Source organism: Cervus elaphus, chromosome 1 (assembly GCF_910594005.1).
Source record: "Cervus elaphus chromosome 1, mCerEla1.1, whole genome shotgun sequence".
NCBI lineage: Eukaryota > Metazoa > Chordata > Mammalia > Artiodactyla > Cervidae > Cervus > Cervus elaphus.
Window position 1 is genome coordinate 65,479,948 of NC_057815.1, and position 17,769 is coordinate 65,497,716.

Below are 17,769 nucleotides of genomic sequence, written 5' to 3' on the forward strand. Positions count from 1 at the left end.
TGGTGAAATAAAGAGACAAACAGAGATCAGCACGACTCCTCGATGCCCTCTGCTCCTCTGGGGATTGAGGACCACCAGGAACGTGAACATGGAGTGCACGGGTCAGCAGCCACCCCAGCCCACAGGTGTCACCGCTGCCCCTGAGTCCCTACCTGCAAGACATCGCCCAGCACCTCACCCTTCTCCTGGGGTGGGTTCTCCCGCAGTTGGGCCAAGTGTTCTTCCAGCTGTGAAAGCTTTCCCTGAAGGATTTCGTTCTTCTCTTCAAGGCATTTCTGGGAGTAAATGAGAGCCCCAGGTGAACAGAAATGAAACAGGTACCAGCTTGCCACATAAGCCCTCATGAGCACCAACAAAATGTTATTATCCCATTACCCTGATGCTGAGAGGGACTGGGGGCAGGAGAAGAAGGGGATGACAGAAGATGAGATGGCTGGATGGCGTCACCGACTCGATGGGCATAAGTTTGAGTAAACTCCGGGAGTTGGTGATGGACAGGGAGGCCTGGCGTGCTGCGATTCATGGGGTCACAAAGAGTCGGACACGACTGAGTAACTGAACTCAACTGAACCCTGTTACTAAGATCTCCTCTGGCCCCGACCTAGGGGAAAACTGGCAGAAACCAATGGAGACCTGACTTACCAGTCCCAGTCCCAGGGCTGAATTAAGTTGGGTGACCTGCTCATTTCTTCTCCAAGGCTGAGTTTACTTAAAATTTCCTCACTGTATACCCTTCCTCAGTCATGTGTTGGCTCTCAGGAGTATCCAAACACTCATCAGCTTAAAAATATCCTGACTGTCCAAACACCAACGGCAGCAACAGCCACAGCACCCTCTGGTCCCCTGCCCCTCTTCACCCCACTGTTCACTAAGCAACTACAATGGGCCAGGGCCTGTCTGAATCTACCCAACAGACTGGGAGGTAGAGACTACCATCCCTATTGTTTTTACAGAGTAAGAGTCCAAAGCTGAGTTGAGTGCCTTGTCCGGGGGCTACATGGTTACTAATACGTGGCAGAGCTGGGTTCTTAATAGCAACAATAATCTCAGCAACTTCACTTCGTATCAGACAATGTGTGTTCAGTGCTCTATCTGCATTATCTTACAACAGATGATAAGGCAGCTACTAATTCTTTTTCCCATTTTAGGGAAAAGATGCTTAGAAAGAAGTCAAGTAACTTGTCCAAGAGCCACACCTGTAACAGCAAAGACAGGACATACAGGTGTACTGAACCAAAGCCCATTACAGCACACTATTAAGCCTTGAAGAGTAGTCAGCATAATTCCCAAAGGTCCCACAGTGAAAAAGTGAAGTCGCTCAGTCGTGTCCGACTCTGTGACCCCATGAACTGCAGCCTACCAGGCTTCTCCGTCCAAGGAATTTTCCAGGCAAGAATACTGGAGTGGGTTGCCATTTCCTTCTCCAGGGGATCTTCCCAACCCAGGGATAGAACCCAGGTCTCCTGCATTGTAGGCAGACGCTTTACCGTCTGAGCCACCAGGGAAGTCCAGAGGTCCCATAGAGTGGGAAACGGTATTCAGCTTTCAGCATGTGGTCAAGACCGTGGCCCTGACTTCCCGAAGCAGAGGGCTACCTTGTCCTGCAGGGCTATGCCGAGCTCCTTCTCCAGATGCGCCTGCTTCTCCATCCACTCCTGAGTGGCCCTGCTGTGCTCTTCTGTCAGTTCATTGAGGGCCCCCTGGAGTTGCTGCAGGTGACTGGCAAACTCCCGCAGCTGAGACAGACAAGAGGGAACCCCCATCACCCAGGGTCAAAACTGCCAGAACCACTGCTGTCTGCCTGCTGAACTCCAGGGTCTGCATGGCTCCTGTTATCCTTCCAGCCCTCCTCAAGCCAAACGCAACTAATCACACCTCTAACACAGGACTACTAATCAAAATTTACGGCCACTAGCCAGTCCCTGGCAGTAGCCAATTAAGGAAGGAGGACATTCTCCTCAACCAGCTGGGGGAACTGTCCAGACCAACTCAGTCACACCGGGCTACCAGGTGTGGACCAGAAACCCCAACTCTCACCTTAAAGGAAAGGTCCCCATTCTCCTCAGAAAGCTGGTTAATTCTGCGATCCATCTGGCTCTTCTCTGTCTTCAGATCCTGGCACTGCTTCAGAGTTTCGTGGAGCCGCACAGTGAGGCTGCGGGGGGGTGGGGGGGCGGTGAGGAAAGAGCACATGGCCGCTGCGCTGGGTGCAGAAGGACAGCAGGAGAACCATACCTCTCGTTCTTGCCACGCAGCTCCTCCAGCTCCCTGGGTTCCAGCGGACTGGCCGCCTGCTTCTCGTTGAGCTGAGCGAGGCGGTCAATGCGCTGCTGCATCATGGCTATCTGAGCATCTGCCCCGGAGGAGAGGAGAGGACTCAGCCCAGGATGAGGGGAGGAGCGAGGAGGGAGGGGGCAGCTGGTCCAGGGAAAGAAGGAGGGGGGGGGGGGCGTGGATAGCACCAGCTTCCAGGGGGTCAGCCAATGGGCCCAGGGATGAGCTCAGCTCCTAGACCAGCAGAGGAGATGACACAGGAGGCAGAAGGGCCACACCTCAGACAAGCCCAGCACCTTCCCAGATGAAAATCCCAAATGCTGCCCATCCACACACATCTGCCAGCGAGCCAGGCACCTACCCTTCTCGGTGAGGAGCTTGCGGTTCTCAGCCAACTCCAGCTCCAGCTCGTCTCGATTACTTCTCTCATCTGCAAGCTGCTTCTTTAGCCGCCTCATCTGGAACTGTGGGGTCTGCAAGATGTCACCCATGGGGGAGGCTGGAGAACCTGAGAGGAAGCTGAGGAAGGAGATGGCCCAGATGCCATGGTCAGAACCCAAGTAAGGGCAGAAGCAACCAACAACAGACGCGGGTGGTGGTGGGGACGGGCTCTATGGGTGTGCGCACAGGGGCGAGGCCCAAATACCTGGGTTCTGTCTGCAATGCTATCTCGTGCTTTATGATGTGACCTAGAGAAAGCTTCTCTTCTTTCTTCAAGTCTTAATTTCTCTATGCCTCCCCACCCACCACAGCTGCAAAAGGAGGGCACTGTCTTGGCCTTTACAGAACTGCACTAAGAAAAGGGACTTTAGCCTAGTCTTCAAGAAAGCAAGAAATCCCATAAACAGGGACCAGTCTTTGACAGGCATTTTGCCCAGGACAGATCCCAACCAAGTCCCCCACTGATCCTGACATAGGGGAGGACGTCACAGGTCTGTGAGATACTCCAAGCTCTCTGATGACTCAGGGGCTGGTCAACAGTTTGGCCCCTTGGAGGCAGGGATCCGAGCGCTGGGTGTCGAGGGCCTCCCATCCTGGGAGAAGAGGCCCAGCACATACTTGTTACCGCTGGAAGAGGCAACTTTCTGTAGCTCTAGGAAGTGAACCTCCCTCTTGGCCTGGTGGCTGGGTGGGGAGAGCTCTTCAGAGATGGTGCTGGAACGGGGGGAAGGGACAGGAGCTGGAGCAGAAGGAGCAGACAGGCCAAAGAGAGGTCAGTAAGAGGTGGACAGATTTGCATCGTTATGCTACTTGAGAATTTGCCTTAGTGGGGATGAATCAAGACACTTATATGTCAGCTGCAGAGGAAGGCTGGGCAGAGCTTGAAGCCTGGGGTCTGGGTTATCCAGCAGTCAGTGCTCTAAGCCAGGTATGGGGCTTCCCTGCCCAGATGACCAGTGCTATAAGGGCACAGAGGAGTGACAGAGTCCTCTGTGCCCAGAGACCGGACCCGGTGTTCACACTTTTCCCCTCAAGCCACCCTGAGCGGGCTCCTCTCAGTCCCAGTGGCCTCTCAAGTCAGAGCCAGCAGCCTCCTCGCTGAAGCCCTCATTCTGAAATCGTGCACTGCCAGCATGACTTCTTTCTCAAAATCTCCTCTTCCCTTGGCTCTCATGGCAACCTTCACAAGGCCCTCCTACCTCTAACACCCGGGATCCCTCTCTCTCACCTGCTTTCTCTCCCACCTGCCCACCAAGCCCCAGAGTTCTGATGGGGCCTGCGTGCTCTGCCCACAGTGCCCAAGGCTTCCGTGGCCATCCATATACCAACGTGCACGCCCACAGCCTGGCCCCGAGCCCTCTCCTGCATTCTACACTCACATCTGCAACATCTCCACCTGAAGTTGCTCACGGGGAACCTGAACACAAGGAACACCAAATTCAGCAGCTGGGTGAACATGCCGAGACCCCCAACCCTACACCTGTCGTCGTTAGATGGCTCTTCCCCATAGGCAGTGCTCTCACTCTTTCTACTGTACTTCCACCGAGATGCCTGGTAGATTCAATACCTCCCTGTTCTAGCACTTTTTCCTCATCGTACATTCTGGTTTATGTATCTGTCTTCCCACCTAGAACACGAGCAATATGTAAGGAACAACAGTGTTCTAAGACTATGTACTCCCAGCTTGTAAGTTGAGAGTAATGACTGTTTAAACAATAAAAAACAAAACAAGATGAACACGTGGGTGGTGGGGTAAACCAGGAGAACCGACAGCAGACATGATCACTTACAAATGTCCTGCTGAGCTGCTGCCAGGCACGAGGAGGAGCTCTGTGGGAACTGGGATGAGGGCAACATGGCCAGAAGTCATGTCACTCCATGTTCCACATGTTTCCTAAGCACCCACTCTGTGCTCTGTGTTGGGGCAAACCCCCAGAACTTCCTGACAACTCAGGATCCTAGCAGTCCCCAGCTCTGAAACGACAAGATTGTCAGGAATGGCCCCTACTCACCTTTCTGCAAGAAGCTCTCCAAGTCTTCATTCAGGTTTAGCCCATCCTCATGGTCCAGCACAAATTTGAGAATGACGGCTAACTCAGCCTGGGCCACAGACAGAGAAAGAGCATCACTGAGGTGTTCGGGAGGCCTGCAGGGATGGAGGGCACCATCCTGGAGGTGCCTTAAGGGTCTGCTGGAACCCATCCTTACCCTCAGAGCCCCATGGTCCAGTCCAGAATGTTCCCCCAGAGACATTCCACTCTATTTGTCCCCAGCCCCTCATTTCCCCCAAAGATGCACCCAGGGTCAGACAGAGGTCCAAACTGACTTCACTCCAGACCATGAGATGAGAACAGGTAAGCAAAGCAACCCAGTCAGAAAGCTTTTACACACAGTTCTGTTGGCCCCTCCCAGCTGTTCTCTGTCTTCAGTGAAAACACCTCCAGGGCTCATGCAGGGCTTAACCACCAGCTCAGCTGTAAAATCTTGCCTTCGCTGTCTGAATTCCAAAGCTACAGAGTTGATCTGACTTCCCTGGCCATTTTCCTTATTCCTTTAGAATTTCTTTCTACCAGGTCTATGATCAGCTTAGAGCAGAGAAAAGGTTAAAGGAAGGAAGAAGCCACTTGTTCCTCCCTCAGCACTACAACCCCAACCTGTGACAAGCCACAAGCTGAGTGAGTATGAGATGGGGTGACTCAACACTTCTACCACTAGGTGAAAGGCCACAGCTCTGCGGGCACTGCCCGGCCAGTCACTGACATTCCCCTCTCTGGCACCGCAGCGGCTGCTGCCCTGGGAAACAAAGCCCAGCCACTCACGCAGGAAGCGAGGACATCGTCAGGACCTGCAAGGCAGGCAGTGCCCTCTCTAATGGAGCAGATGCGCCCACTCCCCTTCACTTAGGGACCGTGCAGAGGAGGGGAGGGGGGACCCGCTCTGAGCTAGACTGTCACGACAGACAAAGACATCCTCACTGATCCGTCCTAGAGGAAAGGAGGGTGAAATGGAGTGACAGTCTGTGTAAAACACCCACTTAAACATACAGAAGCACATACATGAAGGAAGAATAATTTCTATGTATTATCCAAAGACAGTTCAGGTACAGGTACAGTTAAACATGTATGTGAAAAAAAGCTGCAAGTATATCCTTTAAAAGTTAGCAATTATTGCTGAGAATGCAATTACTAGCAACTGTTATTTCCTTCTTTGTGCTTCTTGGTATTTTCCAGACTTACTATAATGAATGGCTAAAATCCCTGAAGGAAATCAGTCCTGAATATTCATTGGAAGGACTGATGCTGAAGCTGAAACTCCAATACTTTGGCCACCTGATGCAAAGAACTGACTCATTTGAAAACACCCTGATGCTGGGAAAGACTGAAGGCAGGAGGAGAAGGGGACAACAGAGGATGAGATGGCTGGATGGCATCACCAACTCAATGGACATGGGTTTGGGTGGACTCCGGGAGTTGGTGATGGACAGGGAGGCCTGGCGTGTTGCAGGTCATGGGGTCGCAAAGAGTTGGACACAACTGTGTGACTGAACTGAGCTGAAAACTACTATAACATAGTTTTTATAAAGAATAATATATGTTGTTTAGAGAAAAACAACTGGGATGGGGTGAAACATGGGCAAGCCTGTTGGGTGGGGTGGAGGCACAGGGCTTACCTGAATCTTGTATTCAAACTGCTCCCAGTCCCTGAGGCTCCTGGAGCTCATGGAGGAGTGATACAGGAGCAGCATGATCATCTAGAGGCCAAGCCGGAGGAGCCACTGAGCAGGGCTGTCTCTCTTCCCAGTCCCCAACCCCTGCCTTGTTCTGGGGACTCTGAGCTCTTCCAAGACCCTCTGAAAGCTCCTAGAATTCAGCAGCCCCAGGCTGCTGCCCTTAACTGTATCAGGAAACACTTTTCTTTTTTAAAAAATTTATTTATTTATTTTAATTAGGGGCTAGTTACTTTACAATACTGTGGCGGTTTCTGCCATACACTGACATGAATCAGCCATGGGTGTACATGTGTTCCCCCCTCCTGAACCCCCCTCCCACCTCCCTCCCCATCCCATCCCTCTTAATCAAGGATTCAGTGCTCACTGTGCAAAAAGCCGGGAGCCAGAATCCCTGCACTCATGGAACCCAGGGTATGACTCTTAAAGCATCCTCCATATGCTAGCACCCAGAAACAGAAGGGGGGAGTGAACTGGACTGAGCTAAAAAGAAAAATACGACGATAGCCAGCTAAGGCCTGACTCTTGCCAGGTGTCCACAGAGGCCACAATAATGGTCCAGTAAACCTCTTTGTCATTAGGATGGGCTAAAATCCTTGGCTGAATCAAGCCTCAGCTAGGTGGCTGCCTGGACCTACCACCAGCCTCCACAAGGCTCAGGAATAAAGCCTCCACCACTTCTGGGTTGAGAGAAGGCCCCTCTGCAGGCCCCTCTGGTGCCACCCTCTCACCCCCACCAGTTTTGTTTTCCACAGGTACCTTTGCTAGTTCCAGCTCTGAGCCCTCCATCACCTTCTGCACTGACACCAGGCATTCTGGAGAAGAGGGATGTTTTCGGTTTTCTGTAATGACAACAATGTAGAAAACAAGGTGAGTTTCCTGGGAACCATCCCTGAGATCATCAGAACACCTCGCAGTCAGAGAAGCAGAACGGCTGGTGGGGCCAGGAGATGACACGCACATTTCCACCTCAAGTTAGTTCTATCCTGGGCTAGTCCGAGGACTACAGGGACAGTTCAAGGAGAAAATGGGCTGGGAATTCACAGCAGACCTGGGGCCTGATGTAGCACTCACCCACCCGCACACCAACTCCCCCTCAGCACCATAGAGGAGGAGCCCAGAGATTCCAGGTCACTGCAGAGTCTCCTTCCAACAGAGGGTGCAGAGGAAGCCTGCCTGCAGCTGAGTCAGACCAGGGTTGGGAGGAGGATACCTGCTTCTTATGCTGCCGGGGGGGCGGGGCTCCATTACCAATACCCTGCTTTATCTTAATCCATCATCACCTTTCTTATAATCCTCTTGAGGTGGGGATGGCAGATAGCTCCTGGATCAAAGATGAGAACTGCGTCCATAGCTTATGGGGGAGGGGACTGAGAAGCACTGCGCTAGAAGCTCTGAGTGCATGTGTGCTCCGCTGTTCAGGTGCACCCGACTCTTTTTGACCCTGTGGACTATAGCCCACCAGATTCTTCTGTACATGGGCTTCTCCAGGCAAGAATACTGGAGTGATTGCCATGCATTCCTCCAGGGGGTCTTCCCAACGCAGGGATCAAACCTGCATGTCTCACTGCATTGGCAGGCAGTTTCTTTATTGCCAGCACCACCTGGGAAGAAGCTCTGCATGTGTCCTTTTTTACTCTGCACGTCAATCTTAAGAGCAATTATTAATCATCTTCATTTTACAGACAGGGAACCCATGTCCAGAAAGGTCACACAAAACAGTAGAGTAGAAGGGCAAGACCTCATTCTTAGCCTGTCTGTGCCCCTATACCAAATCACTTAAGCAATTAATTTAGGGTTAGCATGGGAAACTGTTCTCCCAGCAAGGGGAAGAAGGTAACCTGGATCTTTCTGTCTCCTTGCAGTGGAAGGAATGGGAACCCAAGGTGATGAGTCCCCAAAATCAACCCCTTGGCTCTACCTGGATCCCAGACTCATACTCCAGGACTGCAGGGATACTCTCCCCCAACTGGTGCAGGCCAGACCCAGAGAAGCTGCTCCGGCCACACTCATCTCGGTGGCACACAGTGGGCGGCTTCAAGCCTCTGCCCCTCCCGACACCTGAGACCTGGTTCTTCTGGCCGCCTGAGCCCAAGGAAGCAGCTCCTTCCCAGCCAGAAAGAAAGGTGCTTACTCTGCAGAAAACTGCACACAAACTCCAGTCTCTCGGGCACTGGTCGCTGCAGGATTTGCTGCCCTTCATCAGTGCCGAGGCTAGGAAAAGAACAAGCGTTAGAAACAGAGTACTTGGCCAGCCTTCCCTCCTGGCTACTGCATTACCTATCACCTTCCCATCCCTTCAGGCTGGGTCTGTGTTGGATCTGACAGACAAACAGGCCAGGCGCTGGAGGCAGGGGAGAAGACAGAGACACCATTTACCCAGAAGGAACTGTGTGGTGGCTGAGGAGTGGGGACTTGAGGCCTGAGGCCCTCCTGGAAAAGACAGCACTCTGCCGCCCCATTTGTGAATATGGGAAAGCTCTGTGGGAAGCGAGCTGAGAGGCGATGGAGGCAGCATAGATGGATGGGAAGTTGGGGTCAATAGTCCGGAATGGCTCACGTGTAAAAGGTCAGGACGCTGGGAACACGTGACAAGAGAACAAGTGCGGGAGGACTATGTACGCGGCTAGAGTGAGACAGGACTATGGAAACGGGAAATCAGATCCAAGAACTGAAAAGAGCAGGCAGGAACAAGGCTCTGAAGTGACACGTCAAAGTTCAACACTCACTAGGCTGAAGGCTGAGGTGGCCTCTGAGGGGCCAGGCCAAGGGACAATCACTCTTGATCTGTGACCTTCTGGGCGCTGGTTTAAGTGGAAAGGTGAGCAAAGTGTGAAGAGCAATGACGGCAGGGAGCAGCAGGGGGCGCTCTCATACAGGCCTGGCCCCAGCCCCTCTGGCTAAGGGCAGTTTCATTTTCAGAAGTGACTACCCTCATTTAAAAGTTAGAAAGTTGACTTTTCTATCTAGGCTACAGCTGAAGATACTGACTAAAAGGCCTCCTGTTCTTCAGATCCCACATCTCCAAGTTTCAACCAACTTTCCAGAGGGTAGGGCAGACTTGAGAATCCCCCTGCAAAGCACAAAAGCATCCCAGCCAAGACTGGGAGTTACTCCCTCCAGCTATGGAGTGATTACAAAGGCTTCTTCCAAGGGAACCCCCACAAGCAGCACTCTGGGTAGCTGGTCTATGATTAGGGACACCTACAAATTCCTTCAGAGATGCTAATCTCCTCACAGACTCCCGAAAGAGCCATCCTCCCTACCCACCCACAATCTGGAATGTTGTGACTCTGCCTCATCACAGAGTAGTAATTTACCTAAGTGTATTCCAATTGATAAAAAAAATAAACATGGTACTTCAGTTAAATGTCTGAGAAATACTGGGTTAAACCCAACTGAACATTTTTCTAAAGAAGAAGGCATAATAGGCATTATTTCCTAAATATATCTGACCACAAAACCCATTTTTTTCCCACTGAGCCCCTGAGATAGTATAGTTGCATGGAACATGCTTTGGAAAACTCTGGTTCTGGGGAAACACAACCCATCCTTTAAGAAGACTGCATTCAAGTTTCATCTTTGGCAGGAAGCCAAACAGAACCACTGCTAGTCATGTCTCCCCCTTCTTCTCAGGCATTCTGACAACATTCACAGACCCATGCGCATCATTTATAAGTGACCACTCTGTGTGAGCTGAAAGATAGGAATACAGCAGGTGCTGAGTACGTATGGGCTGACTGACCGATGAGGAATGCTTTTAACTGGGATGAGCAGAGGTCAACATCAGTAAGGCAAATATCAGGGCTTTAAAGTTTTCTGGGAAAAATACCCCCACTGAACTTTGATTTGCAAGCCTCAGAGATATCAAAGAGATGGGATAGCCTATTTGGTTGAGGCTATTCACACACAGAAAAATGGAGAAACTTGTCAGAGGGTTGACTCTAATGAATTTTCCAAGAGAGAAAGCCAAGTGGCCAAGGAACAAGCATTTGCTCACTTCCCAGAGCTTCTATCTGCCGCCTGCCCAGCCCTTCTCCACTCTTTCCCTGAGAACCAGGTGTCTGATTTCTGTTAGCAACAGTAGGAGCATCACAAACGAATCAGCCAGAACACATTCACCAGTAACGTTTTCCCAAAGAAAGCTGGTCAGCATCGCCCTGTATCTGGGGGGAAGATCAGGGTTACCCTGGGATTTCAATAGCACTTCTATCCAACACACACTCTCTCTCTCTCCCCACTGCTACTCTTCTCCCCACCTGTCTCTTCTCATCTAAAGCTCAGGCAGCACCTTAGAAAATAACTTGGAAAATGGGCATCTTGAATTTTTGACCTGCCTTATGCAAATTTCCCACTGTGTTATAAACTTACAGTGGCTAAACCAAGGATATACATCCTTACCCCTGGACACATCTACTGCTCTTGTCATCAGGCAAGGAAATTTATCTCCTCAAAAGCAAAAGCTTGATCCATCCATGCTGCACACTATTATCTGATACAATGAGGGAAGTCATACCTGGCTGCCTCTCCTTTGGTGATGTTAAAATTAAATTGTAGGTTAGGTATTGCCAGCCTAATGGTTTTACTGGCCATTGATGTTAGTTGCCTAGATCTACTTTCATTAGGGTTTGCAAAATGGCTGTTACATTATGAGTTATAAAAGGCTGACTTACAGGTGGTACACAACTCCATCTATGAAGTACCCTTGAAAAAAACCTTAAAGCTAATTAAATTTAGATCTAATTACCAGTTTATAGGCAACTAGGGGAAGAACAAGTTAAGCAGTACCATGATGATACAATTAACAAAGGTCAGAATTTAAGAAAGTCTACAAGATCAAAAAAAAAAAAAAAAGAGTGGGGTGTAGAGGTAGAAATGAGTAGGAAACAAGACTGGAGGGAAGAGATGGGCCCCTGATGAAAGTTCTGAATACCAAAACTGAAGTTTTTAGATTTCAATCTCTTGGCAATGAAGAGCTGCTGAGGTCCATGAGCTGTTGAGCACAGTTTTGAAAGCAGGATGGAGGAAGGTCCTGAGAGCACGCTACAGGGATACCCAGGACTAAAGACAGGTTAGAGAAGAATGAAGTCATGAGGGTCTGGTATCCAGAATGAGGCAGAGGAAGGGATGTGAGAAATCTCCTGAAAGGACAAACTGAGAAGATGGTGACATTAGAAATCAGTACCCAGGTGAGGGGAGAATTCAAAATGATGTTGAAATGTCCTGTGTCTGGGTAACCAGGAAAGAAAATGGTTATTGTCCAGGAATTCCCTGGCAGTCCAGTGGTTAGGGCTCAGCATTTTCACTTCCAGGGCCCGGATTCTACCCCTGATCAGGGAACTAAGATCCCACAACCCATGCAGTACAACCAAAAGAAAAGGAAATGGCAGTGTCTGTACCAAAATAAGAAATACAGTGACCTCCTTCACTAAGGCAGGTGGGCCAGTCAGAGCCACAGGGACCTTTAAGAAATCATATTAGACACCTCATTATTAATATAAATCTCAAAAGATTAAAAAAACAAAAAAACCCACTCTAGCAAACATCTGTCGTAGGGACACTCAGCCCCACTAGAATATCAACTATATGTTCATTCGCTCATTTTCACCTAACAAACATTAATTAAAATCTAACCACTGCAAAGTCCTAAGTTAGGTGTAGAGAACCTGAAGATGAATTAGACCCAGACCCTGCCCTTCACAAGCTCGGTTCTACCTTGTTTCCCTGTCAATGAGCTGCTGCCCATAAACGCAGCCAACCTGCTTCACAGAGATGCTGACTTCCTGACACCAGTTCCTACATGCTGTGTGTGGATACAACGCATACAGGTGCATACATGATCAGTTGCTCAGTCGTGTCTGACTCTTTGCGACCCCATAGACTATAGCCCACCAGGCTCCTCTCTCCATGGCATTTCCCAGGCAAGAATACTGGAGTGGGTTGCCATTTCCTCCCCCAGGAGATCTTCCTGGCCCAGGGACCAAACCTGTGTTTCCTGCATTGCAGAATATCACTGAGCCACATGAGAAGCCTCAACACTTCAGATCTTGGTCTGGGGGACTCAGCATCTATTGTGCTTTCCTTTAAATTGGGAAAGTCGGTCTTCTCCACTGTCCCCCCCAATTCCTTACATCATGGTTTGCCTATACTTTTGCCCATAGCACAAAGAAGTAAAAGGCCAGTCAGTCTGCCCTTCGTAATTCCTTAAAGTTGAGGATACAGGAAACAAGATGAACCATATGAGCTTTAAAAAGATAAATACAGGTCATGGCTTGACCCATCTTTGCTGGGCTCCAGAAAGGTGAGACGAGAGGAGGCCCCAGTCCAGTCGTTTCTCAAATAACTGAAGTTCAAAGGAAATGTACGAAAGACACAGATATAAAATGAAGAGGCCTAAACTCAGATCTTGGCTACATGACAACAAGCAGCTTATCAAATGCTAATTGACCTCAGAGAATAAGTTAAATGAGGTAGGTGAAAACCCCAGAAATGCTCTATGGGTTAGAGAGGCACAAATCTTTGCAGGGCTAACAAGTTAAAAGACTTTTAGGTGCTGCTTCTTCCTCTCAAGTTTATGAGCTTCCCCTTTCTTCTTCCTGGCCTCACAGGTTGCAAAGAGGGCTTGTGAGGTAAGGATGACCTTGCAAGATAAGGATGAGGGCTACAGAAGACTCCTGTTGAGACAAGAGGACAGGGAACCCCGGGGCAGGCTCCCGGAGGTGTGAACACAGAGACCTGGCAGCTCTCCTACGAACGAGAAATAGCGAGGAAGCCTCCAGATGGGACAAGAGGGAGACCTCTCTCTTAGAGACACAGTGACTGGGAAGACATTCCAATCCTGTGGTGCCTTCTGGCCAACCAGGGAAGGAAATTAAATGCAGTTCCCACCCAAGCCTACAGCTTTGCTAGACAGGCTACAGGGGAAGGCAGTGCAGACTCACATGCCGTCAATGATCCTGATGAAGACACCGCAGTCCTGGAGTTGCAGCACAGCCTCCACCGGGTCACCCAGGCGCAGACTGTTCACCTGCGAGGCAAAGGGAAGCACTCGGTGAAACCGTCGTTGGTGCAAGAAGCCCTGGGGTTTGCTCCTTTCCCCAGGCGGCAATTCTTATTCTGAGTGCCTATGTGCGTCCTAAGTTGCCTCAGTCATGTCCGACTCTCTGTGACCCCCTGGACTATACCCTGCAAGGCTCCTCTGTCTATGGAATTCTACAGGCAAGAATATTGGAGTGGGTTGCTATTCCCTTCTCCCGGGGATCTTCCCGACCCAGGGATCGAACCCACATGTCTCATGTCTCACTGCATCGGCAGGCAGGTTCTTTACCGCTAGTGCCACTTGGGAAGCCCCTTCTGAGTGCCTATAGTTGCAGCTAAAGGAATGCAGAAACAGGCAATTCTAGGACTTTTAATTTCAGCAAAGGAATGTTGCTGCACCAACTCATCCACTAAAGGCCACCTGAAAGCTGCCCTCAGAGTCCTTCCTTTGGCTTCAACTGAATAAAAGCTTAAGTTCTCCCAGAATGTTCCAGCACTCGGGTGTATTTTAAATATAATTGGGCATAAACTGGTTCTAGAAAGAATGAAAGAAACTTGTGCCCCAAGAGAGGAACCTGAGGCAGGGAGTGAGGGGTAGGAAAAAGAAAGGCTTTTTTTCATAGCCCTTTGTATTTCTTGAATGTTTACACCTCAGATATTACATTTACAGCCTTTTGTATCTCTTGATTTTATAGCTCTTGAAATCTGAATTTTGTATCCACTCAAAGTTGATATTAAATACCAGGTATATTTTATATACTCCCACACAAATATAAAATCTCGTAATTGATGCATTTTTAAATTCTTTCCAGACATGAAACTTTGGCTAAGGAAGGGAGAAATGATCAGAACACATGATAACAAAGAAAAAAGGAGGGAGGGAGGAAACGAAGAGCTACAAACCCCAAAGAAAAACATGTCAATTCAGATTCAATTACCTTTCCCGTTCCTGGCCTTCAGGCAGGCATTCATCTAACTCAGTCTTTGCCACTAGAAAGTTCACCACCAGTCACACACAGATGAACCAGGTACACAGGTTATTCAACAAGCATGCATGTTTGACTTCTACAGGAAAACCTCATAAATTCCACTGGTACCAAGTGCAGAAGTCTGGGCTAAAGTTTACCTTTGCGGTACCTTATTAGGAAGGAAGGGTTTGTTTTGCTAAGTCAATCAATCACATATGCAAGACTGAGGGAGAAGGGAGACATATCCTGCTTTACAGGATATAAAAACTTCAGAGTAGTGGTTATGTGCAAATGAGTAGATTCTATTAAATGTACTCTTTATTTTTTTTAATTGAAGTAGTTAATTTACAAAATTGTTAGTTTCATAGTGATTCAGTATTTTTGCAGATTATCCTCTATGGTAGGTTATTACAAAACACTGGAACTAATTCCTTGTGCTATGCAGTATATCCTTGATGCTTATCTATGTAGTGTAGCAGTTAGTCCCACACCCCTAATTTGTCCCTCCCCGTCAAATGTGCTCTCCAACAGGCACTAGGCCAGAGGCTCCCAGACGAGGATTTTGAATCCAGCTCCTCCGTCCACTAACTTGCCAGGAACATTTGTTACCAACTTTGTTTCTTCCTTCGCCTATTTTCTCACTTGTCAAACTTACCTACCTTAGAGGGCCAGTGTGTGTTCAAATGAGATTGTGGACGAAAGAACACATTACCAAATAAGAGGACTAAATGCAAAGCACTATTATGGTCAATAAAAATTAAAATAATGAAACAGATCCAGCAATACTTCTACTTCTTAGTTAAATTAGCTGACTGGACTGGAGAATCATGAGGATGAAAAAAAAAAAATCAGTGATCAGTTACAGAAATGATAGTACTTATTTCCATTAAATAATTTTATATTAAGAACTTCTAAACAAATCTAAATTAAAGTGGATTGAAAGTAAAAAAAATTTAAGTGTGGAATATAAAATAGAACCTTTCACTGGACTCTTAAAGATAATCATTTATACCATCTTTGGGGGCATGTGTGTGTGTGTGTGTGTGTGTGTGTGTGTGTGTGTCTGTGCGTGCACGCATGTGTGCACACACTCTTAAAGATAATCATTTATACTATCTTTAGGGGAACGGGTGTGTGTGCTTAATCTAATTATAAAATGCCAGTCTGAATTTTTAAAGAAGATTCTGAATATTCCAAGCCACAGTCCCTTCTATCTGTTGAAAATGAAGAGACTGCAATGACTTAAGCATCCAAAAACCATCTTCTTTTAATATCTGAACCTATGTAAAACATTCAAGGGCTATGAATGCTTGTTCACTAACAAGATTGGAAAAAATCATACCAGTTAGCTGGTTTAACTTGAGGAATCAGGACTCATCTTATATCAACTAAGCAATAACTCAGCAATAGTTTCTTTTATGGATATAAAAATACATTTCCTTCCTGTGCATTATTTTGCTCTCAAATGAGAAATCATTTGAAAGCTGAGGAAGCAGACAAGCTCCTTCATCTCTAGTTAGGATATAAAACGTGACAGAGGGCCAAGCTCACTGAAGAATCCAGAACTTCCTGTAAGGCTTCCAGGGTTATTTACGGTTGCTGAATCTTAAAGTTCCTTATATTCCCTACAACAATTTATTCACTATAACTGCTGGGAACAGAATAATTTCAAGCCATACTTCAATTTAAATAAAATATAGGTTTATCTTTACATTATAAAATAAATTATTAAAAACTTGAAAAACAAAAAACTCCACTCACTCTAGTATTTTAATACCTGCACTTCTAACATTTTGATTTCTTTCTTTCTAATCTTTTTTCCTAGGTCATTAAAAAAGAAATCACCGCTGTGATTGTCACATGCATGTGTCTGGGTAGATGACACTCTTCTCACTAACAAGCATTATTCCATGTTGCTACAGTGTTATAAAATCCACTTTAGCTGCCTAACTTGTGTTTAAATTGAAAAACTGTATCTAACTATATTTTAATATATTAATGCACATTCACTGTGATTTTTCAGAAAAGTATACAAATATCTGCTGTTAAATAAAACCAGTCTTTTTTGTGTCTTCTCAGTAAAGGCAGTAGTCACTATAGTAGACTATTATAGTAGTCACTATAAAACTAAGCCTAAAACCAATATAAATAAACTGATAAACTTAAAACAATGTAGCTGAAGGACCCCCTAAAGATCACTTAATCAACTGAACTAGGCACACAGACACTACTCAACCAGTCTTTTCCTGGGGAAGAGGAGAAAGAGATGATGCTTCTAATACAGACATAAAACACTGGAATGTAAATAAAAAATATAGATATAAAACACCCATATTAAACTATACAACTAAAATTTGCATCTATTTCAGAAGCTGAAGACTAAGAATGCACATTTTGTACACTAAACACATTAATTCCTGACTACAGATTTGACAGTGATTAAAGACAGTTTTAGTAAATCCAACCTACTTGGAAATTAAACATTCATTTCCTAATTCTGTAATTTTTTCTTAAAGTTGGCTCTTTAATTGGTCCTTTTTGATTAGTAGTTAGGGTGACTACTAAAATACCCTCTACTGTACCATTACATGCCAGTCAGGATGGCTGCTATCCAAAAGTCTACAAGCAATAAATGCTGGAGAGGGTGTGGAGAAAAGGGAACCCTCTTACACTGTTGGTGGGAATGCAAACTAGTACAGCCGCTATGGAGAACAGTGTGGAGATTTCTTAAAAAACTGGAAATATAACTGCCATTTGACCCAGCAATACCACTTCTGGGCATACACACTGAGGAAACCAGATCTGAAAGAGACACGTGCACCCCAATGTTCATCGCAGCACTGTTTATAATAGCCAGCACATGGAAGCAACCTAGATGCCCATCAGCAGATGAATGGATAAGGAAGCTGTGGTACATATACACCATGGAATATTACTCAGCCGTTAAAAAGAATTCATTTGAACCAGTTCTAATGAGATGGATGAAACTGGAGCCCATTATACAGAGTGAAGAAAGCCAGAAAGATAAAGAACATTACAGCATACTAACACATATATATGGAATTTAGAAAGATGGTAACGATAACCCTACATGCAAAACAGAAAAAGAGACACAGAAGTACAGAACAGACTTTTGAACTCTGTGGGAGAAGGTGAGGGTGGGATGTTTTGAAAGAACAGCATGTATATTATCTATGGTGAAACAGATCACCAGCCCAGGTGGGATGCATGAGACAAGTGCTCGGGCCTGGTGCACTGGGAAGACCCAGAGGAATCGTGTGGAGAGGGAGGTGGGAGGGGGGATCGGGATGGGGCATAAGT

General features: G+C 47.3%; 1 protein-coding gene across 9 annotated transcripts in view; it reads right to left on the bottom strand.

Moving 5' to 3' along the window:
* NUMA1 (nuclear mitotic apparatus protein 1) overlaps window positions 1-17,769 on the bottom strand; it is a 71,609-nt gene that overhangs the window by 12,893 nt on the left and 40,947 nt on the right. For all 9 annotated transcript variants that reach the window (XM_043906032.1, XM_043906021.1, XM_043906042.1 and 6 more), the window contains exons 3-13: window positions 13,384-13,469; window positions 8,577-8,656; window positions 7,202-7,284; window positions 6,386-6,466; window positions 4,728-4,815; window positions 3,334-3,454; window positions 2,636-2,793; window positions 2,236-2,353; window positions 2,038-2,155; window positions 1,596-1,736; window positions 153-275 (exon numbers count right to left, since the gene is read on the bottom strand). In XM_043906032.1, coding sequence (XP_043761967.1) covers window positions 153-275; window positions 1,596-1,736; window positions 2,038-2,155; window positions 2,236-2,353; window positions 2,636-2,793; window positions 3,334-3,454; window positions 4,728-4,815; window positions 6,386-6,466; window positions 7,202-7,284; window positions 8,577-8,656; window positions 13,384-13,469 — 1,197 coding nt within the window. The remainder of the gene's footprint in view (window positions 1-152; window positions 276-1,595; window positions 1,737-2,037; window positions 2,156-2,235; window positions 2,354-2,635; window positions 2,794-3,333; window positions 3,455-4,727; window positions 4,816-6,385; window positions 6,467-7,201; window positions 7,285-8,576; window positions 8,657-13,383; window positions 13,470-17,769) is intronic.